At 46.1% G+C, this 27894-nt stretch overlaps 1 protein-coding gene across 1 annotated transcript in view; it reads right to left on the bottom strand.

The window, feature by feature from the left end:
- The window catches only part of khdrbs3 (KH domain containing, RNA binding, signal transduction associated 3), a 67667-nt gene extending 42674 nt beyond the window's left edge, over positions 1 to 24993 (bottom strand). Inside the window, exons 1-2 of the mRNA XM_034545492.1 lie at positions 24615 to 24993; positions 699 to 817 (exon numbers count right to left, since the gene is read on the bottom strand). Coding sequence (XP_034401383.1) covers positions 699 to 817; positions 24615 to 24993 — 498 coding nt within the window. The remainder of the gene's footprint in view (positions 1 to 698; positions 818 to 24614) is intronic.
- Between the last annotated feature and the right edge of the window lie 2901 nt (positions 24994 to 27894).

Here is a 27894-nt window from a genome sequence, read left to right as displayed (position 1 = left end):
AAAAAGGGGGCATAAGAAAATCCCCTGCACACTCAAGAAAATCAAAATCCATTGTGAGATAATTCCTCCGAATCACACATTCATAAATATTCATCGACAAATTAATATACCACGAAAGCGTCATTGACCAAGGTCAGTGCAATAGAGAGGTGTGTGTGTGTGTGTGTATGAGGGGAAAAGAGTGAGACTTATGTCCCTTCTAACGCATGCAATCTATCCCTGAAATGTTCAGGAACATTAACCCGCACGGGGTCCCGTTTGAACAAGAGCAGGTATTAATATTCAGCCGAACCCACCTTCGAGTGTGAAAAGGAGGGCAAGATTGAAAAGCTCCTGAACGTAGTAGTGCACTCGTGAATAGTGAACATCCCAAGGTTTACGCCGGTAATTTGTGCGGGGAGCTGTGTGCGGAAAGACGCTTCACGTTTCAAAAAGCTCGAAACTATTCTTAAGAAGAACAGGAAGTAACTTCCCTAATATAGTTCTACCCCAGTTCTGTCAGCCGACATCCTCCAGGAATGTTACATCTGCCAACATAAAGCGTCAACACAAAGTTTCGAGTGGCTCTTGTAAGGGGATCTACATCTAAAATCGGAGCTACTGTACTTGGCGTCATTATCTATAAATATCACAATATCTCAAATTCTCTTATCTGTGCACTTGACATTTCTTGGAGAAGTCTCCGGCGGTGCACTTACTTTAGGAAACTGCTTGACTGGTATTAAAATTTTCTGGCCCAGCTTCATGTTCTTGTTGATGACGACGTCGATGAACTTCTCCTCTTCCTTGTCCTCGTCTTTCTGAAGTTTCTCGATCTCTGAAAGAGAAGGAAAGGGAAAAACTAATGAGAGGGGCTGTAAAATGACGACTGTACGTTCATCAACCAGAGGAACAGTTCGACATTTTGGGGGAATATAAGTCCACTTTCCACGAGAGAAGTAAGAAGATCAATATTCTCTGATGTGTTTGATGTTTTCTAAATGTTGGACGGATACAGTAAGTTTGCTTCTTTCCCCGGCTTCAAATAGGTATGCTAAGCTAAGCGAGCCATGTGCAGTACTTCAATTAGAGCAAAAAACAAGAGGTTGATTGATAGATTAGTTGATTGATAGAAAAATAATTGCCCTAAATTTTGAAATAAAAATATATCCCGACATTTCTGGCTCCAACTTTAAATTGATTATCATTTGTTCTTGGGACAAAAAAAATGAATAAATAATTCAATAACTTTAAAAAATAATCTGCAGATGAATCAATAATGAAGTAAGTATACGGCCCTATAAACAATGCATGTGGCTTTCAATCTTTGAGATCTTTTGAGAAGAAACTAAGCGGAGTTCGCAAAATATGAACCCCGTTGTTTTAACCTGACAATCCGTTAAGTTTATAAAAGGAAACATTTCAAAGGCCCCATATTCTGTCAAAGAAAAGATATTTGATAACCTCCAACCAGTGAATGTTGAAAAGACTTAGACAGCGAACCCATATTCATAACTTGTTCTTGAGTGTGTTGGTCTGCTCGACCCTTTTAGGCGAAGTAAACAAAAGGATGCTCGATCCCTCCGGCATCATTCATCTAACCATCTGGCTCAGTCTCGATCACAGTAATACTTCCCAATTGCCAGAAGAAAATAATAATAATGGGGAGGACATTGGAGCTCGCACCTCTGGGCTACTAAAGTAGTGTTGGCTGTCAGCGTTCTTCTGAGGGGAGACGTATAGACTTTGATGCATTTGGAGATGTAACCTTGAACGTTTAATCAGATGGATAACATCTGTGTTTCAGTGCCAGGAAAATGGTTTTGAAGAGAGAGAGAGAGGGCCGGCTGAGAGGTGTGGGGAGGTTACGACAGAGACTCCGGGCTAAAAGCCCGGCAGGTGGAAAGGGTGAGGCAGAGGGCGAACTCCATCACGGATCTATTTGTGGTGCTCAAAACGACTTTTGAGAAGAAGCGAGATTTATAACGGCGAGGTCGGAGATGCTTTCACTTCACAGTTCACGTGTTAATAGAGGTTTCTTTCGATTGGTTCAGATTCAGGTGCGATTGGGGGGGGTTTGGGGTTCAAGGGAAAATAAGCCCTGTTCGTTTTCAATTTTGGAAAAACGTAACAAACTCAAAAACGCGTTCACATGTTCAAACAACCCCCCGCGACCGGAGAGACGCCACATGCCCATTTTTTCAATTACGCTGGATCAGAAACGAGCTGAGCGTATCAGCACTGCAAAAAGACTGGAAACTATAAAGGCAGATGGTGATTCCTCAACAAAGCTCTGCAGCAACACCGCGGAATGTAATTAAAACCTTTGATATGAGTTTTAACGAGGATAAAAGAGGTATCGGGGAGATGGAGATATCTTTAAGCTTCGGTTCATCCCGGGGAGGGGGGGGGGGGGGGGGGGGGGGGGGGGGGGGGGGGGGGGGGGGGGGGGGGGGGGGGGGGGGGGGGGGGGGGGGGGGGGGGGGGGGGGGGGGGAGGAGTGCACACGTTCTGAGAAAAAGACGACATTAATATTAATGCATCGCCTAGCGACATGCCAAGACAGAGTTTCCTCCTTTCCACCAGGCGCTGTCCTCAGATTGTGACTGAGATTCTGCAAATCATCAAAGTTTTTCTTTTTTTTCTTTCTTTTCAAAGCTTTACAGAAAACCACGTTTATTTTTCCGACTTGCCCGCCAAGAAAACGTTAGCATTTTTTTTTTTTCTCAAGTTCAAATAATTTTTTTTAAAAACGCCAACAGTTGCACGGCAATCAATCGAGCAGGTGTCGTAAATAAGCAGCTTCAATCGAGCTCGACGTCTTGAGCGACACAGAATTTCGCTGCTGTCAACACTCGGACTGCAGCGCTTTCAAAAAGATCTTTTGTTTGCTTGAAAAGCACCCCCCCCCCCCCCCCCCCCCCCCCCCCCCCACCAAAGAGATTGAAACATGCATCACTGAAGCAATGAGACTCCTCTCTTCAGGCTGTGAATAGCGTGATTTGGACACACGTACCATTTATTGAATAAGTGCCTCGGAAACCTGGAACTCATTGAATCGCTCTCGATTGTTACGGCCGCCGTCCTTCAAGGGAACACACGGCTTCCCATTCAACAACCAATGCCAGACGTTTCATGTGAAGAATGAGAAGAAAAATATGCTCAATTGATAACGCTTTTAAAGCCAATGTGTCTCAGCTGCTCTCAGACCCAGATGGAAGGGAACCGTACAATATTTATATTTTGAAGACTCCCTTAAGATGCCTTATGTTTGAATGTGCTCTGGAGCCTCTTGGCCTATAATATTTTTCAATATGTACGTTCATCAATTTCTCCTGACGAGAGCTTCCGACACACGTCTGTTATTCTTATTGATCAAGAATTTAAATTATTTTGCTCCCCTTTACTCTTCAATCCTTGTACACGTCTCGGTTATTACAACTCTGGAATCGTTGTCCTACTTTTCACCGTCATCATTTGCAAAAATGCCGACGCTGCTAAAATGCAGTCACGCGGTCAGCAAGGCCAAGTTATTGTGTTAGAAAAAGGTCGACAGGCGGAAGTTTAATGTACGGTTAAAAAAAACGTCAAATAATGTTGTTTGCAGTCACGATTTCCGAAATCTCAGGAATTTACTTTGTGAGAGTAATCGAATTATGATTATTATTATATACTCAAAGTTTGCTTCAAATGAGGTGATTGTCAGATTGTTTCAACCACAATGTCGCAATTAGACAATTATTATTATTCACAGTGAGTGGTTAGAACGTACGGTGGACTTTGAACCTCTCAAATTCTCCATTTGTTCTCGAACACTTTCTCGAATACGTTCTCACGTGATTAACCGAGAGCAACACCTTGTTTGTCTTTGAGGAGAAGCGTGTTGTACGACTCTCGTGGCATCTCACCCTGATGGACGGCAGGTTTTTCCACGTGACCTTGAAGCCGTTTTATACGCCGTATGTTGCACATTTAGGTAAAAAGACTCATATTATGCTGCAGGAATGAAATGAAGTTAGTTGCTCTTCTTCACACCGACATGTATAAACAGCAACAGCACCCCCTCGGTAGACTTGAAGACCAAAATCTGCTAATTTAATATTTCATTGATTCATTTCATCTGGCTTTTAAAAGCTGAATTTAATTATTTTCCTGCCGCTTCACAAGCCAGAACAATTAACTCGGAGACTCTTAAAAACTAACATAATACCACAGCTGTGATGAACTGCTATTATCCAAACAAATATCCGCCTCCGTTGTTTCTGTGGGATTTGTGCATCAAATTTGGCAACTTTACAACCTTTTGCACGCATAAAAAATACATTTACTGTCTATAAAATGAGCCCCCCTCTGGGAGAAGACACCCAACAACAGGACACCATCCCAGCTGTCTGCTCTTCTATTAGAAATGGATTCACTTAAAAGCAGCTCTGTGATTTAGGACTCCCCATTTAAAATTCATAAGCTGGGTAGATTTTGTGGGATTATGCATGACTCTCAACTGCGTGCTGCAGAGTGGAGTTTGGGGAATGGGGACACAGGCAATTGGGTCATTAAGTCCACCAATTTCGTGTTGAGGGGCGCAATTCATCATGAGTACAGTATCTGGTGTATGCTTTGTTACAGGACCTGAGGGGAGATCCTCATCTACAGCCATAGGACCGCGTGGCAATGCTGCAAAATACATGTCATCCGTTTTACCGCAGTGGTTTGTTAGTTTTTCTTTCAATAGATCGTTTGTTAAGCCGCTCACAATTTTGTTTAAAATGAGTTTTTCTTGCCTTATGAACACAATATATTTGACTTCCATCGCACTGAAATCAGTGATCCTCTTTAGAGTGAAAACCTGAGCTCTTCATGCTTGGATTTGTACTTAAATCGCGTCATATTGAAACTTCTTCCTTTAGAAAAAGATGATTCATTCAATAACCCAAATCAATGACAGAGGATGCGAACAGTGGAAATGAATTTGACTCTAAATTCGACTTTCCCAACTAAATGCTGAAACCGAAACTCACCCCCCCTAGCCGGTTAGCCTAGCTAGCTTAGCATAAATAATGGACGCTGAGGGAAACGGCTAGCGTGACTCTCCTGAAATTCAAAAAATACACTGAACAACGCCTCTAAAATGAATCTGAGGAACAAAAACTAAAATGTAAAAAAGCGCAACAATTTGGGATTTTAGGGTCATCTGTGACTATTCCTCATAAAGAATAACAGTTTTATTCCCCAGACCGGTTATTCTGCCCTTGCTTCCAGTATTTATGCTAAGCTAATCTGACCGGGCTCCATGTGCATTGCACCGATGTGTGAGCGGTATCAATGTTCTCATCAAATTCGATAAACTATCAAAATGTTGAACCGTTCAACGAACCAGATGCAGAAAAAAAAGGGATGTTCATTGATTAACTCAATGCATGCTGGTGCATAACCCAAATGATAACCCACTTGTATCATAGTTTCATATCCCAATAATATGCGTGTGAGCCAGGGTTGCTTTAATTTAAATGTGAAAGAAATAGCATTGAGTCAGCGGTGCGTGGGTGCACTTAGTGGAGCGAAACAGTCTCACAGCTCACGAATATATAATAACGTGCGCACGGATTTCAAGAACTAATTATTCGAGAGCTTACAGTGGCTCTGAATGTTCAAGGGAGTCCTGACACCGGTCTGTGCCTCACACTTTGAATTCGACACAGACGTCGGGGATTATAGATAATAATGACCTCCTTTTTTAAAAAGGCTGCAAGCGGAAGGTTTTTGGTCGAGGCCGCGTGGAAAAAGCGAAAAGCCCAACCTGTGTTTGCTTTGACGGGAGGGAGCGGAGCCTCATAACCCGTTTTCTGACTGGTGCTTCAGAATTAATTAAAAATAATGTATTTATTTTTATACATGTGTCCGTGGCTCAACCTACAGATATTTATCTAACTCATATTTATCTGAGTGGTGCCCCAGGGCGACGTACGCATCTCACAGAAAGCTTTAACTGCAGTAAATACAGGCTGTAAGATGTTACATCCACCTTTGTGTCCTTTGTGTTGGGCATTTCTTTGGTCTAGATTTCTTCTTGTTAAATGTTGACTTTCTTACTTCTACTTCTGCTCGCATTCCACGTTAATTTGCATTTCATGGACGTTATTATAATTTGCAGCACGGACACCTGCATAGAAGTCAAGCACACAGTGTGTTTCCTTGTGTTAATAAATGAATTGAAAATCGGGGGGTAGACAGCGAAAGTTTCTCCAACGAGCGTCTTGAGGCAATAAAAATACATCTTGTCAAAATAGCACAATGGTAGTCGGCGGATTTCCGCCACTTCCTTTATGCGACTGATGCTTTGTGTGGCTGTCGGCGGCAGACAAGACTCATTATTTTGTTGTTTTTTTTGGCAATTACGGGTCAAATGAATGAAATGCTCAAATATGAATGCCACATCGTTATTCTCCTCTTCCAGTTTCTATCCAGCATAACGTGCTTATATAAACACAATCAAACGGGCATTGAGGTCAGTCTGATAGAACTTAAATGGAAGAAACTTCCAGATGGAAGCTTATTTACCCAAACAAAACACATGTCATATTTAAAGGTCCCGATTACTGATTTACTCTGCTTCCAACACTTTTGGGTTGTATTTACATCGCTGTGGGCGGGGCTCAGTTTGAAAAAGGTGAGTCATGTATTTCCATTCATCCATCAGACACGGTTTGATTTATATTTTTTAGTTTTTTACTTTATAAATATCTAAGCGAGACAAATTAATTTTAGCTGAACTGAGGCGATAGGTGGCACAAAGTTATGGTATAACGGTAAATGTTCAAACTCGGCGTCACATCAGCATAAGTAGAAATGCATAATAAAATCAGTGAACTGACTAATGTCCATTATAAAACAATATCGAGCTAAAGTGTGCTAACATTAGCAACGGTAAGCTAATGGTGGTACGGTACCAGACTGAATATCTAAGGCTGTAGCAGACGAGCCCCTGACAATATGAAATTGAGCGAGCATGTGTTTTACTGCTTATTAATTCAAGAAGAATGTGTTGTTTCTTCTTTTCAAAGTTACATAGAAAAAATGTAAAAGGCAAACCAAGTTGTTAGGGGCATTCAATGCATCCCAAAGGCACGGCAAATTCACATCAAATACTCGCACTTGCTGAATTATAGAAATCTGTATTTAAATTTTCTTAACTGTCTAAAAAGAGCAGCATTAAAATCCTCGAAGCAACCGAGTCTTTATCCATGTGTGAATACTAATCCACACTGTCTTGACATATTAAAATTTAAATAAAAAAATGTCAAAATATCACTAAATTAGGGGGGGGGGGGACAAAAACGATGGCGCATTTGGGAGATGTTTCATGCTTTTGCTTCAGCCTGTGAAGACGGCCCTCGACTGGCCGACCGCTGAGGGCTTCAGGCAGCGCGGTCAGTGCCAGAAGACGTTTGCCACGCAACGCATTTCACGCGTGACCGCACGCATTCATCGAGAATCGTGGCGTCAAGGCTTTGACCCTTGAAAAAGAAACAGTAACGCTCAAAAAATAATAAGCATATATATATCGATATATATATATATATATATATCGATATATATATATCTCCTCGACTCGCTCCTGTCCTGAAATCTCAATTTCACTCTGGCTCCTCCGTTGCCTTGACAAGGTCAAGCTGGCAGCGGGAATTCGTCTCGCCCCCTAATCTGGAGATTACATTCTCGACGGCCGGGCAAGGCCCTCCCTCCTCCATGCTTCCCCTCCTCCCTCCTTCCCTCCATCCCTTTTTGCCTCGCTATCCTGAAACCCTGCCAGCATGGCTCTCGACTGCGAGGTAAACGAGCCAAGACCCGCTTACAGTGTGGAGATAATGTCCACGGATTAAGACGAGAGAACCCCTCGAGTGGTGCCTCTTTCATTTCAGCGTCGTAAATACATCCAGCCGGTCGCGGACTCCATTCTGTGGTTCTCTCCGAGGAACTCCGGCCTCGTCCTCTTATGGAGGCGTACGGGCCGCAGATGATCTTAATTCCCCGAAACTCAGTGGTAATGGCGGAGAGAGAGAGAGAGAGAGAGAGCATTAGACAAATACAAAAGAACACTTTCTCTGCAAAAAAAAATAACGGGATCTTTAGGAATGCTCCCGTCACCCTCCGGGGTGAGTCACAAATTTTAAAATGGTTGAGTAAGAGCATTAAAGTTCCTTCAAGAGCCCCTTGGGTGGCGGGGTTGTTTCAAGTGCACAAGCTTGTTTTTTTGTAAAGGCCTTAAAGGGTTCAACTCCCCTCAAAGATGCCAGAGCTGCTCCGGGCTCCATCGTTCATGTGACGACGCTCCAATAAACCTCCGGCCTGCGTTGTTTGCTTATCACTAAGATGGTTGCCGGGTGCATTTATCTTGGCACCTGTTAGTTTTAAAGACTTTGCTTGCACGGAGATTATCAAAGTGTTTTTCAACCTGCCAGAGGATTTTGCTTTACAAATTTGTCCTCGTCCATGAAAATCCCGAGCAGCTGCATTAAACAGCAGAGAGCGTGATAGATGGAGGTTTTATAGGGCGAGGCGTCGACTGGTGAGCCTCTCGCGAGTATCACCGAGTTGTGGCGGCGTTATCGGGGGTCACGTGTGGTTGGACATTTAATTAGTGGGAATTTTAAAGGGCGTCAAACACTGACGCTTTGCTCTCGGCACTCGGCGTCGCCTACTGACGACACCCGTAGGAGCTTTCAAGTAACTACAGTTGTAAAGTGTTCAGAGGACACGCTTCGAGAGTGTGATGACTTACGCAATACAGTGGGGAGGGAGGGGAAAGGGGGTGGGGCTAAATGGACCAAACAATACACAGGCCTTTGAACCAGGAGACCCGTGTTCGTGTCCCAACTCGTTTCCAATGAAAGCGGCAATGAAACACGAGGTCCGGAAGTTGCTAAATCTAGCAAGAAAGTCGCTAACACCATCAGCCCCCCCGCCTCCGTCCAAAGCTGTTCCCCCAGAATGATCATCACGAACATCACTAACATGGCTATTGTTAGTACTCACAGCTGTTAAGATAGCAGCTTGTGGAAGACCCGAGGGACGAGCGATGAGGCAGAATACGGGCAGGCAGGCTCGAATCAGGACACTCGGGTATTTCCGTCTTTCTTTTTTGTCAGAGCATTTATATTCATTGATCGCAGTCAGAAATGCAATGAGAATCAAACAAAAATAATTGACAAGATATCGAAGATTATTACCGACCCTGCCTTTTAATTGGGGGTTTCGATGCTGATGTCACGTTATTGACTTTTGTGTGCCTCACCATTAGGTTGCTCCCGAACCCAACTAAGTGGTGTTTTTGAGAAGTGACGCTAAGGGGGGGGGGTCCGTTTTTTTTTACGAGTTTGGAAGGAGAACGGGATAAAAAAAGGACCAGTGACGGAGGATGTCCAGGATTTCCCTCCCCTGCACGACAAAAAGCTGGTTTATCATCTCGTCATACTGGTCCTTTAACAGCATTAGCATTTATATATTTTTTACGGAGCAGAGAGGTGCAGAAGCTCCCTCGAGACATGAGAGGAAGTGTTTGTGAACGCATCCACCACCTCATGCTCCTCAGGTGATCAAAATGTAAAACACAAACTCAGGGAGTCGGTAAAGTCACCGCGTCATGAATCAGCTCTCACTTCATCTTTTATCAAACTTTTTGCCATTTTTGCTGAGCTGTTTTTTTTTTAAAAAACAATAAAATGCCCATTAATGCATATTTACAGGGGAAAACAAATTCAACTGATCATTAAAAAATGAAAAAGAACTTGACCTTGGCTCCGCATCAACTCACAACAGGAGTGGGTTAGGTGTGTTAATGAATATTATAATAACACACACTGTGCTGACACATGCTAAACACAGCGGATGTGAGTTCCCAAGCAAATTTATAGAACGTTCAAAAAACCTAGAGAATGCTGAATATGCAATGAGTTTGATCCTAAACATCCTATAATATTCCAACATGTATATTTACGGGTGTATTAAGGATGGATGGGAGGAGTACAGGGCAGTAGAGGATGACTTTGTGGAGAGGGCCGGCAGAAATCACCTACTTCTGAACGTGGCCAAGACCAGAGAGATGGAGGTGGACTTCAGGAGGATGTGGACATGGTGGAGGAGGATGTGGACATGGAGGAAGAGAATGTGGACATGGTGGAGGAGGATGTGGACATGGAGGGAAAGAGAATGTGGACATGGTGGAGGAGATGTGGACATGGAGGAAGAGAATGTGGACATGGTGGAGGAGGATGTGGACATGGAGGAAGAGAATGTGGACATGTGTGGAGGAGGATGTGGACATGGAGGAAGAGAATGTGGACATGGTGGAGGAGGATGTGGACATGGAGGAAGAGAATGTGGACATGGTGGAGGAGGATGTGGACATGGAGGAGGAGGAATGTGGACATGGTGGAGGAGGATGTGGACATGGAGGAAGGAGGAATGTGGACATGGTGGAGGAGGATGTGGACATGGAGGAAGAGAATGTGGACATGGTGGAGGAGGATGTGGACATGGGAGGAAGGAGGAATGTGGACATGGTGGAGGAGGATGTGGACATGGAGGTAGGAGGAATGTGGACATGGTGGAGGAGGATGTGGACATGGAGGAAGAGAATGTGGACATGGTGGAGGAGGATGTGGACATGGTGGAGGAGGAATGTGGACATGGTGGAGGAGATGTGGACAGGTGGAGGATGATGTGGCACATGGAGGACGAGAATGTGGACATGGTGGAGGAGGATGTGGACATGGAGGAAGAGGAATGTGGACATGGTGGAGGAAGGATGTGGACATGGTGGAGGAGGATGTGGACATGGAGGAAGAGAATGTGGACATGGTGGAGGAGGATGTGGGACATGGAGGAAGAGAATGTGGACATGGAGAGGAGGATTGTGGACATGGAGGAAGAGAATGTGGACATGGTGGAGGAGGATGTGGACATGGAGGAGGAGGATGTGGACATGGAGGAGGAGGATGTGGACATGGAGGAGGAGGATGTGGACATGGTGGAGGAGGATGTGGACATGGTGGAGGAGGATGTGGACATGGAGGAGGAGGATGTGGACATGGAGGAGGAGGATGTGGACATGGTGGAGGAGGATGTGGACATGGAGGAGGAGGATGTGGACATGGTGGAGGAGGATGTGGACATGGTGGAGGAGGATGTGGACATGGAGGAAGAGGATGTGGACATGGTGGAAGAGGATGTGGACATGGTGGAAGAGGATGTGGACATGGAGGAGGAGGATGTGGACATGGTGGAGGAGGATGTGGACATGGTGGAGGAGGATGTGGACATGGTGGAAGAGGATGTGGACATGGAGGAGGAGGATGTGGACATGGTGGAGGAGGATGTGGACATGGTGGAAGAGGATGTGGACATGGAGGAGGAGGATGTGGACATGGTGGAGGAGGATGTGGACATGGTGGAGGAGGATGTGGGTCATGGTGGAAGAGGATGTGGACATGGAGGAGGAGGATGTGGACATGGTGGAGGAGGATGTGGACATGGTGGAGGAGGATGTGGACATGGTGGAAGAGGATGTGGACATGGAGGAAGAGGATGTGGACATGGTGGAGGATGTGGACATGGAGGAGGATGTTTATTATTTTAATTCTTAAATGTAATATGGCCTGCTCTGCTATTTTATTGTATTGTATATGTTGTAAACATGTTTGCTGCTGCTTCAAACACCTTTCCCCCTGGGGATGAATAAAATATCTATCTATAGTTTTAAAAAATGACATCTTCTGTTTGTTGCACAATAGATTAGAAATCATCAAACTGCTTCAGATATTTCTTAAAATCAGCAGGATGGAATCACCCGAGATGTATTTTCGTGGCTGCTCTCAGATGTCTGTTTCCATGATGTCAATATTTAGTTGGAGAAGGTGTTGAGTGAAACGCCAACGTGGCAGGATGAGGAGTCGGTTCCCAAAGGAGGCACCGTGACCTCAGCGACCTTGAGCCAAAACACTGTCCACTGAAAGGTCTGAGCTATGACATTTCACTAATCTCGTTTTAAAAAGTTTGTTTTTAGAAGCGTCTTTTTATGTCGTTTGGTGAAACTTTTTTTTTGGCATTTCGTGGTTGTAAATTAAAAAGCCTTCCCCTTGTTTTAAGCCCTAATTCCACTTTTCCTCTCGTACCAAAATCAAAGCCAGAAGGGAAACTGCTGGGAAGTCGAAGGGGAGATGCTGGGAAACAGACTGTTGAAAGGCCAATTCGCTGCAAACAGGTGTTTTCTACGCACCTCCCCCAGCTGATTTTAGAGAAGTTGTTCATCAATTCAGAATAGCTCTCTGATACCGACTCAGGGGCTTCTCGGATAGAATCGTCATAATAATAATATTCAACGAGAAGTCAACATCACAACAACGTCGGGAACTTCGAAATGAGAAACTGATGGATCCGGTTTCTTAGCCCTCTTCTTTGTGTATTGTGTTGGTGTTTTTTTTTTACATTACAGATTCAATTAATATGGCCACTTCCTGAAGACACGGTGCATCTCCACGTGATGTCGTCCTTATTAAGCTCATCGGACATTTTTCAAAATGCCTGCTCCGCAACTAACGGCTTATTGGTTTTTTAACACACCGGTGTCCATCCAAATTAGCGCACATAATCTGCAATAATAACATATCAATAATGTGTGTTTCCATCCTGAGGGCTATGTGAATATTACGGTTAATTCTCAAGGTCGGGTGCCGTTATATCGTTGCAGAAGGAACGGTGCGACAAAACAACGGATTAAGGGAGCGCCGGTCGATCCTCGATCTAAAGACCAGGATGTACATGCTTCATGCACAAAAAATATGTATTGCTAAGTCTGTTTCCATTGCAGTTTGCTGCATTTTGCTTTGTTGATTGATTAATGCCTAGGGGCAATAGATAAGGCCGAAGGAGGAATGCGTTTTCAAAAAGCCAATAAATAACACATGTAAAAGAACATAATGTAATTGCAGGGTCTTTTTTTTCCTCCCATATCTGCATGATGACAGAAGTGCGCCACATGACTGAGATCGGATACTTAATAAAAAAAAAACCTGCGTGATCCCGATTCCGATACGTTGGAAGACACCCACTCAAGTGTCCTCTGCTCGCATTACATCCGAGATGAATCACCATCTTTGTTTAGCCGTCCACAGCGCCGGTGCTGCTTTTTTCTCTCTACATTAGACCGGTATGTGTGTGTGTGTGTGTGTGTGTGTGGACAACAGAGCGCCGAGTCCCGGTGGACCGAAGTCCACAGATGAACGGCGAGGGGAGAAAAAAAAATGGATGGAAAGATAACTCCTGTTAAACGTGAGTTAATTAACAATAAATCATCCATCCGGTCACACCCCAAACCTTTAATACAGACTTGGACGTTAACATGAAAGGACCACAGCGAGGCCACTTCATCCCAGAATTAACACCAGCTGATGTTTATCGGTCCGACGTCCCCTTTTTTTGCCTAATGAAGTCTCCCATAAAACTGTCATTAAGCTGAGGAAAGGGCAGGCTGATGGAGAATATAGGATGAAAATGAATTGTTAAAAAAAAACGTGCGGCTTAATGTGCGTCGTTATCAGGGCCTCGTCTCAGGCCGCATTATCAAAATACACCGAATCGTCGTTTTTTTTATTTCAATTACTCATCGCGCGACAATTAAAACTGCAGACAAAAGCGCACAAGTGGCTCCTGAAAGCATTCACACACACACACACACACACACACACACACACACACACACACACACGCAGTCCGTGTCAGATTCTGGTAAATAGAGAAATATTCATTTCCACACTGAGTCAGAGGCGTTAAACTGCGGTTATCATATCATCACACGCATATTATTTCCCAACGCGGCGCTAAGCTAACGCGCCGCCGCTCGTCCTCTGAAGCTCCGTCGACCTCCTGCTCCGAGCTGAGCCAAATCAATTAGATTGCAGTCTGTCATCTTTTCACGGGAGTGAGCATCGAGCAATCCAAAGAACCCCCCCCCACAAAAAAAAGATCAATATTGCAAATGAAATGAAGCACTTGATGTTCTCCAGCGCACTCGGTGTCTACACGAGAGACAGACACGGCGCTTTTTTGGCATCGACGGGCGGAGGCTCTGGCACAGACTCCCCCGGATCAGCTCTGCAAATACAATCCTCCCTTGTTTTATTACCGGAGCTTATCCGACAGTTTTGTATGTGAGATTAATAGGCTGAATCTGTCCCGTCGAGCCAATTTTCTTTACTGCGGGGTCTTAATGTGGATCTTTTGTTAGCGCCCCCGAAACACGGCAAACATCGGGAGTGTGGGAATCGAACCAACGGCCCTTCAACCAGTGGACGGCTGCTCCACCTCCTGAGCCACAGCCGTCTGTATCTATAGATAAGTATTCATAGTTTGCAATAAATACATATATTGTACAGTTTATACAGAGGTTTATACTCTGGGTCCGATACCTTCGGTGTATTGTTGGCTTGTTTAGATTCCGCAGACGAACATTAGTGAAGTTAAATAGTTAAATACTGCGACATCACTTCCTGCTCTTTAGCTTCCTGCTCTTTAGCTTCTGCATGTTAGCATTAGTCCGCGCACACATGCAGTTTAGCTCATCGTACGCTCTTTTTAAAAAGCAAAAAAAATACATTTTAATTCATTTTTACCCGGTGGAAAACCACTGGGATTGAAGTGTTATGCAGTTGTTAAATGATGTTGCTATAATTATTTATATAGACGGTTGAATGAGGCAGTTGTGCTTTTTGAGAAGAGCGTTGCCGCGCTGTAAAACACGCAGTTATCTCTCTGTCTTTCACCATAACATGTAAAATGTCAAACACACACTGGGGGTCCAAAGCGATGAGCTAACTAACCCCCCCAAAAAACAGACAGTGCCATCGCTGGAGTTATTAATCATGACTAAAACACCTGAGAAGAAAACATATGAATCACACTGATCCAACACTTTCTTGAAATTCAGAATTTCCCTTAAAAACAGTTTGTTTTTTAAAAAATCCTGTGATCCAAGTGAATTAATCTAAGTTAAGTAACTAGACCCGCCTTCTTTCTTAAACTTCTTATTTTTATTTAAATGCAGTCAAATTGTGCAGGTGCTATAGTGCACGCTCTTTGTGATGCTAATAAATTGCAGATGACTTTATTATTCAGTTGGCGTTACAATAACGTGGCGGTCAACATTAACCCCAAGAGTCCCATTACAGATAAAAGGGCTGAAATGGGTTGCGAAGAATTCACAATTGCTCCAAACAAAAATGCTTCTTACGTATTTGACTTTGATCTGTTTGTGTGCAGAAAATAGCTTCTTGGGAGAAAAACTGGACATTTTTGGAGTCCCCACAGCTCAAACCATGACAAGTACGGTTATGAGGGAGGTCCTAATGGGTCTCCGAGGGCCGCGAGGAGGGAGGAGGGACTCCAAACCGCCTCGACAGAGTGACTCAAAGCAGCTCCTACGAGGGACAGAAAAGCAACGCGGGTCACCTGAAATGTTTCAATGCCGCTGAGGCGCCGAAAAACTTGTGTGCTCCTTGTTTTTTTTAGGCTGCTTGTGATTTATTGATCTTGTTGTTGTTGTTGTTGTTGTTGTTGTTGTTGTTGTGATCTGGGGAACGGGAAAATGTAAAAGGCAAAACTGTCGTGTGGAAGATGTCGTGATCTCAGCTCTCAGACACGCAGCGGGACAAATCTCCGGCGCTCAGTTTTATAGCCGCTCGGCGAAAATAAAAATGTTTTGACCGCGGACTCGACTCCGCGGGGGAGGAAGAAAAACCAAGAGCGCCGTTTTGTGTTTGTTGAATAGACTCCGTTTCTTTTCTTTTTTCCCCCGTCGCCCTGTGACAGGCTGTCCCCCGCTGAGCGGAGGAGGAGGAGGAGATCATTACGCTCTCGAATGCCTGTCTGTCGTGATCTGTCTTTTTTTTTTTTTTTTTGCTGTAAATGAATGAATAAGACGTTATTTATTCGCACTTTGCATCATTATTGAAGTTTCGACACATAAAAAAAAACGCCCCGCGCCGGATTTATAGGCAATGTATAACACGCGGAAACTCTCTTAATGATTTTTTGGGAGGGGGGGGGGGGGGGGGGGCGGCTAATTAAATAGTTATGTGATATTTTTTCCACATTTCTTTTTTTTTTTGCCGAACCTCCATTACACGACTGTCAAAAGTTTAATTACGAAAGGAGATTAAAATGATTTCGCACTGATCAAATATTAATACGGCGAGTCCGATCATTTCTCTCTGCGCTCGTATTTCTTCATAATAACTTTTGCGTGGGATACTTTTTTCTGGCGACATCATTTGTCTGGAGGAGACTTGACCTCAATAAAAGAGCCGCCCGCAAATTACTCAAGATGGAGCTTTGAGTCTGAAGTTTCGAGTCTTCTCAGTACAGTTACTCTCAACCGCTCGGCATTCTGGGTTTTTCCTCCCTCACAGGTCTGAAGAAGATGTGTGTACTGTTCTTCAGCTCCTCCGCGTCCCACGGCGACATATAGAGTGACAGTAAGAGATATCCTTCAATGGACGAGCCATTGATACCCACTGAACTCTAATTTCCAGGCACACACACACACACACACACACACACACTGAAAGCATTGTTAACTTTTACTTTTCTGTGCACCTTTCACACCTTTCACCTTTCACACTAAATTGAGCAGAAAGAGCCGGAGTGGACAGGAAACTAAATATCTAAAGTGTGGGCGTAGGGAAGGGGGGGAGGGGGGGCATGGATTTAATTTGGTGTTGCTGATTAAAAAACATTTGACCATGAATGATTCATTCTAGAGTGGAATTACATTCACGCTCTGTAGTTCAGTAGATAAATGTATTTCTTTGTATTTCTTCGTATTCTCTTGATCTGACTGCAGCATTGTAATTGTTACGTGTCATGTGTTGTATTGATTTGTTGTATTGATCATTGATACGTCTGCTTGTTGCGCAGCTAACTAGCTCCAAAAAAAGACTACCGTAGCGTTAATGAACGACAGGATTTTTCAACACTTTATACTTCATTTTTTTTTTACTTTTAACTTTAAGTAAAGGAATAGTTTGAGGAAAAAAGGGAGAAAAGACTCTGGAAAGTCACTGCGCCTGAAATTGTTCCAACCGTACTCCACAAATGTTTAGTTTTGCAAGTCAGTTCTTGTACATATGAGATGTAAAATGTAAATTGGTGTGTTTATGAAGTGCGTGTAGGCAAAAACTGATGAAAACGAGCTAGCTGTGGCCTGGTTTGCAGTCTTTAGCCTATGCTAAGCTAATCGTCTTCTGATCTACCTAAGGAAGACAAAGTGAAGGCTGGTTAACATTGTGAGGCAGCTCCACACACACTTCCCCGGTGCAGTACGGTGTGAATCAATCCAACGCTGATGCACCAGCTGTTTCAGAAATCTTCTTTTTCTAAAAATGAAAGTGTATTTGTGACCCATTTTTAAAAAAAGATTTCCACCATGAATAGGAACAAATGGGTTTAGTGCCACATACGAGAAGCTGCAACAACGTATTGAGAGACTCACTGACGACGTGTCGGTGTTGGTCTATATATGAAGACATCAACACATACAGAATAATGTAAGATTTCTATTACGGCAGAACACACACACATCCAACCTCCTGGTTACTGTGCTGCAAGGCATATAATGCATCACTTAACATTAAATACGTGCATGGTTTGTATGTTCAGGTCATCTGCAGATTATCTATGATGAGGCATAAATTATAAAACGTATAGGAAGCTTTTAGTGTACAGTGTTGCTACGCAGCGAGGGGAGAGAGGCAGATCATGACAGAAAGAGAGATGTGATAGGGGGGGTGGGGGGGGGGGGGGGGGGGGGGGGGGGGGGAGGGGGGGGGGGGGGGGGGGGGGGGGGGGGGGGGGGGGGGGGTTAGCAGGAGGAGGCAGCTGGGGCCGGCTGTGCTGAACGGGCAGCAGCCAGGCTGATGGATTACACCGGCTCTCTCCTGGGTAAACGGACACCGCCCCCCCCCCCCCCCCCCCTTTTTGAACAATGTCTCAGCCTGTATCGTCATTGAAATGTCTCCAAAGATGGAGGCGAACATGCAGCGGAGGCACTTAATCTGAGGAGGCTGCATTTCTTACCCGCAAGCAGTGGATTTTGCGAGATCTTCTCTAAACAAAATCTCATATCAATTTCGCAAAGAGATGACAAACCCAAGCCCGGCTCATCGATTCAGTCAAGACTAATTGCCGGGAAAGGAGCCCGTATTGTTTTTCATACGCATTTCCTTCCCCTCGTTGTCATTTGCATTCGGAGCGACGCATTAATGCGTGTGCTTGTACAGGTTATGACACCGGGCATCATCGTTGCCTTCTCTGCCGAGTATGAAGCACGAAGCGTATTTAGGGGGCCGGCTGACGGCAGCACAAAACACTTCAATGGAGGTCTGTGCGCGAAAAAAAAAAAGGTCATGCATGCTTAAAGAGCGCACTCTGATAAATAAATAAATAATGAGAGATGGGAATGTGCGAAAGTAAAGCAGCGCAAATTAAACGCACATTTCCTCTCAGTGTATATGTGTGTGTGTGTTTGTGTGTGTGTGTGTGTGGGGGGGGGGTCCTCAGTCAGCCCTTGACATTTTCTCAACTACATGGATCGAGGGAATCCCACAGTCGTGTGGCGGAGACACGCATTTTTTTTTTACAGTTAAAGACTTACAGGATTTGAGTACAAAATGGTATCTAATCGTGAATTCCTTAGAATACAGGCAAAGGCTGTAATTGTTAATTATCATAACGACAACAATACGTGTCACTAGCAGCATCCTGTCTGATCGGTACTACACACTCGGGGTTAAACACTCATAAACCCAGTTTTTTCCCTGATTATGCATTATGAACGACAACTATCCTTTGAAATCGGCAGAAGGAGAGCTAGTTAGCGTTAGCTTTAAGCGGCTAAACAACACTGCTAACAGCCGGAGAGCTAGTTGGTGTTAGCTTTAAGCGGCTAAAGAACAGCGCTAACAGCCGGAGAGCTAGTTGGCGTTAAGCGGCTAAAGAACAGCGCTAACAGCTGGAGAGCTAGTTAGCGTTAAGCGGCTAAAGAACAGCGCTAACAGCTGGAGAGCTAGTTAGCGTTAGCTTTAAGCGGCTAAAGAACAGAGCTAACGGCTAACAACAGCCGAGGTGTTACATTTAATGCATTCATGCTCAAATCAGTAAAAAAAATGATTATTGGCCGACGCTACTGTGTGCGTTTGAATGTGATCTTGTAAAATTAATAATAATATATTTTGAAGATTCATCGTGTTTCTCAGAATCAAGAAAAAAAGAAAAGTGTGCTCACTGGTATTGAAACATTTTTTGAGGCCGCTACTTAGATGGAACAGTCTTCACCTTTTGTACGCGGCAAAGCTTTTAAAAGCAGGTAAGGAGACACAAACACAACCTCCGTATATATATTCTGCCCTTATTCCAAGTGATTAAATCAATTGTGAGAGCTTAGCCTCGCTTCGGGCTGAAGGAGCGATGTGTCGGCGTGCTGAGTCTGTGTCACCCGGCGTACGTGCTCGCCAAGCACTTACTGAGGTCCCCGGGAGGCTCATCAAACCGGGGGGGGGGGGGGGGGTTTATGAAAGAGGATACTGCAGAGGACCGCGGTGGGGGAGTCGGCTCGGTGACCAGATTAAAATGAGGAAAGGCGATAAAAAGAAATACTCGCCCTGTGTGAGGCTCACTGTGCTCGGTCGAAGCCCCGAAGCGGAGGCCACTCGTTCCTCCACGGTCCGGTAGCCTCGAGCCACAAGTTGCCCGCCCGCGGGGGCCTTCGAAACTCGCACGGAAATCTGCAATTAAATCATCCAACGCGAGGCTTAACGAGGAGGATTTGTACAGCATCTTTATTAAAGATATTGAATTTACGGAGCGTTTTTTTTTTCTTTTTCATTTGTGCGGCGGATTACTTTATCCGACCCCCAGAGGAGGCGATATGTGCGATCAAGTAGCGAGTAGAAACTGATGGAAAATAATGACTCTGTGTTACTGGTATTGGGCCTGTGGGCAGAGATTAAGGGAATGAAAAAAAAAAAAGAGTTCACAGAGTTATTTCGTGCCGCGTCTCATTATTGACCGCGGCATCACCAGAGAAAGGTGTGGGGGGGGGGGGGGGGAACCTCGGGCACCTGCGCGCCCAAATCGTGAATTCTAAATAATATCACGACGGAAGGGGATTAAAGCTGTGAGTGAACGAGGAGGGGGGGGGGGAAGACGACACCGACCCTTTATTCGCTCGATTGACTGACGGCTGCAACGTTGAGTGGGGGAAGAAAAAAAACCTACAGTGGATGCGACCTTTGTATACCTCGCAAAGTTAATTTGTTTTAGGTTTAGTGGATGGAGATGCATTGTGGGAGCAGATTATTGTGTGCTTTTCTCTGTCGACTACACACTGCACAGAAGAGTGACGCTCTTTTGCACTTAGACCATTTTTTCTTGGGCAAACAGACATTTAAATGTATCTTTTAACCCGTGGGGGGGGGGGGGGGGGGTTGGCCTTTGCATGGCCCTCCGTGGTTTAAGATTGAGCGGCATGCGCCAACTCCTCCACACCTCTGAAAAAGCTTTCTCCCCGAGCATCTGCAGCTTCATAATGCACATAAATACTCCAGGTGAAGTTTTGTGGGGTGGCATTCAATTCTTGCAGATTGGATTTTTTTTTTGTTCTGAAAACCATTTTTCATAAAGACAAAAATGTCCATACAGATGGTTGGGTTAACTCTCAACGCGAGGGGAGCGAGAAAAAAAAAACAGATGAGCAGCTAACTTTGATGGCAGTTAAAAGTAGTGTTGTCAGAATATGAATAAAAGTATAAAAAACGACTTTTTCTTCTTCGTCCTCATTCATCTACACATGAGCCGTATGCGGCGGTGTGAGTGTATGAAGCGTGCATTCAGTAAACTCCACGATTTTAGTCATTGATAAATTGTGCACGAATCCGGCCTCGTGTTCACGCTTGCGACGATTTCGAGCCGCACGTATCAATACTTATATTTAATAATAATGCGCTGGGATGAAGCAAAACTATATATATATATATATATATAAAATATACAATAATTGCATTTATTTAAACGGGCTAAAGGAGAGAACGAGGAGTGAGGGAGGTTTAAGCTGCACTGATCAATCATTTTATTTTCATAATGGATCAATTTACGAGGCGTTCATGTGTAGGAGGAATAAGGCGAAACGCGATTTACTGGTGAACGTGGCGTGCGGTGTGGAATAAGGTCAAAGTTCAAAGGAGAACATGAGGAGTGGGGGCGCTTCAAGCCGCACTAATCAATACTTGTAGACTAGCAATAGATTAAATGATTACAAGCGAAGCAAATAGGATGCTGGTGCGTTACGTATCGTATCTGTATGATAATTTCTACCCCTCCGTACGATGTACAATCAATAAAGCCAAAAAGTGGCATAATGTACAACAATGTGATGCTTGTGATACATATCCGGGGAGTAAGATTATGATCCTCTCTGCATGGATATCGGGCCGGTTTCGCTCATTTCGACCTGGAGGTTAACCGGCTGTCTTGGACGACGTGAGTATTTTTTTAATACATTTTTTTTTCAGCTGGCCGGCTCGAGCTTCAAACCATCAGCTCACCTCTTTGCCTTTTTATTATCGGGGCTTTGGCCTTTTCCCATTTCATTTGAACTAAACTAATTTAAACGTCTTCCTCCAAAAAGCACTTCAGCCTCAAAACAGTCGAGGTGTTCCAGAAGGTGATTCTTCTCCAAAGCGTAAGCAACGTCGTCGCCCCATTTCCTTATTGCTAATGAATTCTGTTCTAAAACAGCAACAACAACAACAACAACAACAAAAAGACCAGGATGAATGACGTGGCGGGCTGTGGATCGGGCAGCCGGGCCCAATCTCGCCACCAGAATGTGCCGGCTGACACGGACCTCCATCTCCCGCGGCCGCGCTGTCAGGAAGATGAAAATACGCCCGGCCTTCATTTAGTGCTGTGGGGATCGTGTGGAGGAAAAAAAAGGAAGGGGGGAGGGGGGCAGGTAGAGCTAATGGACTCCTCCAGGACACAAGCGGGGGCTGTCGACTCAGCAACGCCGCCAGCTGTCTCTTCAGGACGCGCCATTTTCCTGACAATCCACTCCGAGGCCACGACGGGCACGAGGGAGGAGGAGGGAGGGACCCCCCCCCCCCTCCCCCCCCCCCCCCCCCAGATCTCTGCAGGATTTACTGTAAACAAAATCCTTTTTTTTTTCAAGATTATTTTCAGAAGCAAAGCCGTGTTGTCGTAAATTAATTAGGGCTGCTCTTTTGGCACGCAGCAAAAAAAAATAAAAATCCAGGATTCAAATACGTCTGTTTCTGATTCACGTCACCCAATATAGCTGTCATATTTCTCAGTGTCTCTCTTTTGTTTTGGGACTCAAATCCTCACCTTTAAAAAACCTTTTGCCGTAGCGGGCCAACGCAGTCCGAAGCAGGTGAAGCCGGGGGTCCTCGAACCAGCACGCTCATCCATGCAATCGCACATTCCTGCCGTGCGCCCAGAACCAACATCTATCTGTGAGCTGTCACTCGAGCGGCGCAGAGAGAGAGAGAGACGCAGCAGCTGCGCTGATTGACAGAGAGGAAATTGAAAGTGTCACATGATACATGTTAACCGGATTTTTCGCCGCCGTGTTGTGTACCGACTGGCGCGTCGCGCTTCACACCAGCAGCCAGCGCAGGAAGGGGGGGGGGGGGCGGAATAATAGGGCATTGTTTTCCTCAATTATTGAGCATCTTCACCTCAAGACGTTGCTGTTTAAGGGCCTGGTAATCGTAGTCGTTTTCACTGTCGGAACGTGAACGTGCTTCACCGCACATCATTAGCCCGGGGCCGTCGTCCAGCCCCCCCCCCCCCCCTCTCCCAGTTCCGGTTTTCCAGTTAAATTGCACCTTGCATTGTTAATGGTTTGTTTTGAATCTGCACGGAAACATCTGGACTGTCGTTGCGCCGCGACAACGCGCAGAGAGATATAATAGAAAAGTGTGTTTCGCGACGAGACTTTGGCAGCGAGAACCGTCCATTAAATGATCGGGCTGCGAGGAAACACACACTGCGGGCGGGCAGGTGATTATGGGATGGAGTCTCAGCGGGCTAGAAGGTCACCGAGTGTGTTGTGCGTCTTTCAGTCTGCTGCTGGTTAAGGATAACTCTCGATCCCGCTCGCTCGAAAGAAATGTGAAAGAAACTGTTCTAAAATATCCGTTACGAAGATGAATTCCACGTAACCTCTGACCTGAACTTCAGCCAGCAGGAAATAAACCAGCACTAAAGTTATTGTGCAAAGTTATCTTTTAAGTATCTGCGGCGGATTCGCACATTTAAAAATGGTAAAAAATTTGAGAAAAAAATAAATAATCCAACAGTCGTTGGATCCGGAGCCAGAAAGCTGCTTTTTTCGAAATGCAATTATGTTGCTACCGTAAAAAAAAAATGGAAAAAATGAAAGATTGTGCTTTATTGTAATTGTGGTGTTTGCCACTCTGTTTCCGGGAGCTTTTAAACAAATCGAATACACGAGTAAAAAAAAAAAACTGTGCAGGAGCGTCAGACATGCTGAATATAACAACACGTCTGACTGGTGATGCTCTTCCCTGCTCACCTCTTAGCACGGCTTCGCATTCAGGAAACACAAAGCCGAGTCGCACCGCTTCCATTTCCTTTGGCTCCGACTACGCGAGAGCAATTTGGACCGAGTTCAACCTCCAGCACACGCAGACCTGCGATTGCACGAGCGAATTTAAATAACGTGCGATGTGGGCAGTTGGAGGATTAAGGATTCTGAATCACTTTCACATCCAGGGAACCTGAACGTGCAGCAGCAGCAGCGCACTTTAACCGTCGGTACCGCGGCTGAACGTGCTCGTTTAAAAAAAAATTTTAAAAAAAAACGTGGGAAGTGGGCCCCCCCGAAAAAGAAATCGCGACTGCGATTAATGTTCAATTAATTGCGAGAGAAAATTAATCAGTTTCTTTAATTGTTGGACTTGATGAAGATGATCACGACGATTGTATCGATGGGAGTGCGATTCGTGACATTTTATTTTCGCGTTACTCAAATTTTCATTTTTACGTCAATTTAGGTCTGACCCCAAAATAATTCAAAAATAAAAAACATTTCTGCGATACCATTAGAAAATGTGAAATTTTCATTTTGTTTATTGTCAATTGTCTCTTTGTATCTTTTTTTTGGCAAATGAATGATACTCAAAATGTCAGTGTAGGAAGGTGGAGAGTCTGTAGCCTTATTGTATAACATTGTGATCTAAGAAGAGCTGGATTATTTACACATATTGTATTATATGTATTATAAACATAAATATTACATTTCTTTGTTTATATCACGGTGATCATCAATACAGATGTATCGCACCAGCCCTACTTCCTGTGTCTGATACCCTTTCCACCCTCACGAAGACCCTGTGGCGTTGACTCATTTGGTGTTCATAACCATGACAACGCACTAAAAGGCCTTTTCTCTCCAGGTTCTTCTCGCTCAGCCCTGAGCTGCGTGTGTCCTGAGTTGAGTTCAATTGAAAATTGAACAATGAAAAGCTTGTTAACGGTTCTACCGCTCGCTGCAACGAGACTCCGGTCCTGGACGCGGTGCTGGACGCATGGACACGGTCCTGGACGCGGTGCTGGACGCGGTGCTGGATGCATGGACACGGTCCTGGACGCGGTGCTGGACGCGGTCATGGACGCGGTGCTGGACGCGGTGCTGGACGCGGTCCTGGACGCGGTGCTGGACGCGGTGCTGGACGCGGTCATGGACGCGGTCCTGGACGCGGTGCTGGACGCGGTCCTGGACGCGGTGCTGGACGCGGTGCTGGACGCGGTGCTGGACGCGGTCATGGACGCGGTCCTGGACGCGGTCCTGGACGCGGTCATGGACGCGGTGCTGGACGCGGTGCTGGACGCAGTCATGGACGCGGTGCTGGACGCAGTCATGGACGCGGTGCTGGACGCGGTGCTGGACGCGGTGCTGGACGCGGTGCTGGACGCGGTGCTGGACGCGGTCATGGACGCGGTCATGGACGCGGTGCTGGACGCGGTGCTGGACGCGGTCATGGACGCGGTGCTGGACGCGGTCATGGACGCGGTCCTGGACGCGGTCCTGGACGCGGTCATGGACGCGGTGCTGGACGCGGTGCTGGACGCAGTCATGGACGCGGTGCTGGACGCGGTGCTGGACGCGGTGCTGGACGCGGTCATGGACGCGGTGCTGGACGCGGTGCTGGACGCGGTCATGGACGCGGTCATGGACGCGGTCATGGACGCGGTGCTGGACGCGGTGCTGGACGCGGTCATGGACGCGGTGCTGGACGCAGTCATGGACGCGGTGCTGGACGCGGTGCTGGACGCGGTCATGGACGCGGTCATGGACGCGGTGCTGGACGCGGTAATGAAACCCCCCCGGTGCAGTTGCCAGGTTTTTTTTGGGGGGGGGGGAAGAGCTAAATCTGAAGCGGAGGTTAAATCAATGCGAGGATAACGAGTGGGTTAGGCTCTAGGGTTCCAAAGGAAAAACCCCCCCCCCCCCCCCCCCAAACGCCGGCTGCCGTATCATATCAGCATGTACAGTATTTTAAGGCACCGGAGAAGAAAGCTTCGTCAATAAATGTTTGCGAAGCAACGAGAAGGTCACGGTCAATTAGACGGATAAAGTAACAGCGATGACATTCACGGCGTCCCAAAAAGATGAGGATTTTTCAATTCCCCCCCCCCCCCCCCCCTCCCTCCCCCGCCGGGGACCGAAGGGACAGATGGACTGGAGAAGCACATCTGCGGGAAGTCATTGACCCGACGCCCAGCGGAGACGACAATATGTTTTGCCCTTTTTTTTGGTGCAAATTGAAGAAACATAACCATAAATTTGCAAGCGGCGGGATCAATACGTCCCAGACGCGCGGGACGAGTCGCCGAGAAAAAACGTCTCCGAGGGAAAAACCATTCGATAACTCCCGATCGGAGATGGACCGGGTAGCCTGCTATTAATCTCCCATTACCAGCCACAGGTCAGTGGCCATTGCGAGACGTGCGGTGACAGATGCGGGGCCATTAAAGCTTCCACCCATGTGTGTGTGTGTGTGTACAGATTTCTCTCCCCGCGTGTTATTGGTGGCAATCAGGACCGGTTCGTCAGACGCGGTCCATTAGAGCGGTCGCGTTACAAAAAGGGGGGCGGCGCCACGTCCGTCTCCCCCTTTCTCCGACATGACTCTATACACTGTATCACACGGGGCAAAAACATCTCCAGCGTTTCATCTCTCGTAATGACATGACAGATCGATCGATCCGAGTGCGTTGGATTTTTCCAATATAGAAAGATCCAGGGGCTTTGGTTCACAGTCTGCGATGAATGTTCTCCGTAATTATGCGGCATCGTAAACCGATAGCGACGCTTCGGTAGGTACAGGAGGAGCGTTTTCCTTGACTGCACATGCTTAAAAAAGGGTAACGTTCCCCATCATGCACAGCGGCATCTCCGGAGAGACGGACCCCTTTGAGTGTGGGGCCCGCTCGATCGTGACGAGAGGAAAACCGTGTCACGATGAAATGGGTCATACGATACTTTAAATAAATATGATAATGAGGCAGACGCCGGCGATTTTGCCAGGGGGGCGATATTTGTGCTACGTGGAGAGAGCAGCAGGTGTATTGGAACTTTTAATAATGTGTGTGTGTGTGTGTGTGTGTGTGTGTGTGTGCTTCAGCGTGATCATATAAAGCAATGGATCCTCATGCAACGGTTCCTATGATATCTAATAAAAGGGCCTTTTCCTACTAAAGCCAGCAGCACGTGTCACAAACACACGACATGATCGGGTTCAGGTATCCGCTGTTTTGGGTGGAAATAAGTTCACGAGAAGGCCCTCGCTGCTGCTAACTGGTTCTGAGGGTCTGGGAAAAGCATCATGGGAGATTGACACTGACACACACACACACACACACACACACTTTAACTCTGAAGCAAGTGCCGTGTGGTGAATGGAAGGTGACTCCTGTAGCTGGGCTCTTCCCCCTCAGCGGGGGTCGCAATTATCTCTCACCAGGCGACCTCGGGAGCCCGGTGGGGGGTAATGTACTTCTGACAGTGAGGTAGATCTACGACACATCAAGTGCAGTTTGTCCTCCAAGCGCCGTGGATTCCCCACCGGGCCTCAAAGGCGACGTGCGACGGAGTAAAAAAAACTCACACACAGGAGACAGTGAAACAATACTACCGATTGTTATTCGTTATTAATTATGTTGCATCGTTTGTGTGGAGCTAACGACGGCTTCAAGCGAATAAAATAGGTCGGGTCTCTCTCTGTGTGTGTGTGTGTGTATGTGTGTGTGTGAGCAGATGCTCCAGTAAATATAAGCGATGCAGCCGGGTCCCCTGTGTTTGTGTTTTGTAGATCAATGCACTTTCCCTCATCGATTTGGGGAGCGCGAGGCTTCTTGTGCATGCAGCCGTTTCATTAATGTTACAAGGCTACCGGCTCTTTTGCTCATGCGTCCCACCTGCTGTGGCATTTCCTCCGTCACAGCCCGTGGAATCGGCACTAACGCCGTCACGGGACAGTCTGAGTCTCACTGGACACCGCCCCCCCCCCCCCGCCCCCCCCCCCAAAAAAAGGGAAAGGGAGCGGCCCGATTCCCGTCACCGACATGCAATCCGCTCCCGCGTGAGTCTCCACGGGTCCTGTGTTCTTATCAGCTCCTCCAGCATGAGAGGCTGTCAATACGGCAACCACAGAGAACAGAAGGCCAGGTCCTTCCTCTTCCTCCTCCTCCTCCTCCTCCTCGTATTCAGCACCTCCGGTCAGCCGGCAATTAAAACCTCAGCCCTCCGGTGGAGGAGGA

The sequence above is a fragment of the Cyclopterus lumpus genome, chromosome 11 (genome assembly GCF_009769545.1).
Source record: "Cyclopterus lumpus isolate fCycLum1 chromosome 11, fCycLum1.pri, whole genome shotgun sequence".
NCBI classification, from domain to species: Eukaryota; Metazoa; Chordata; class Actinopteri; order Perciformes; family Cyclopteridae; genus Cyclopterus; species Cyclopterus lumpus.
This window is presented reverse-complemented; position numbering and strand designations above follow the sequence as displayed.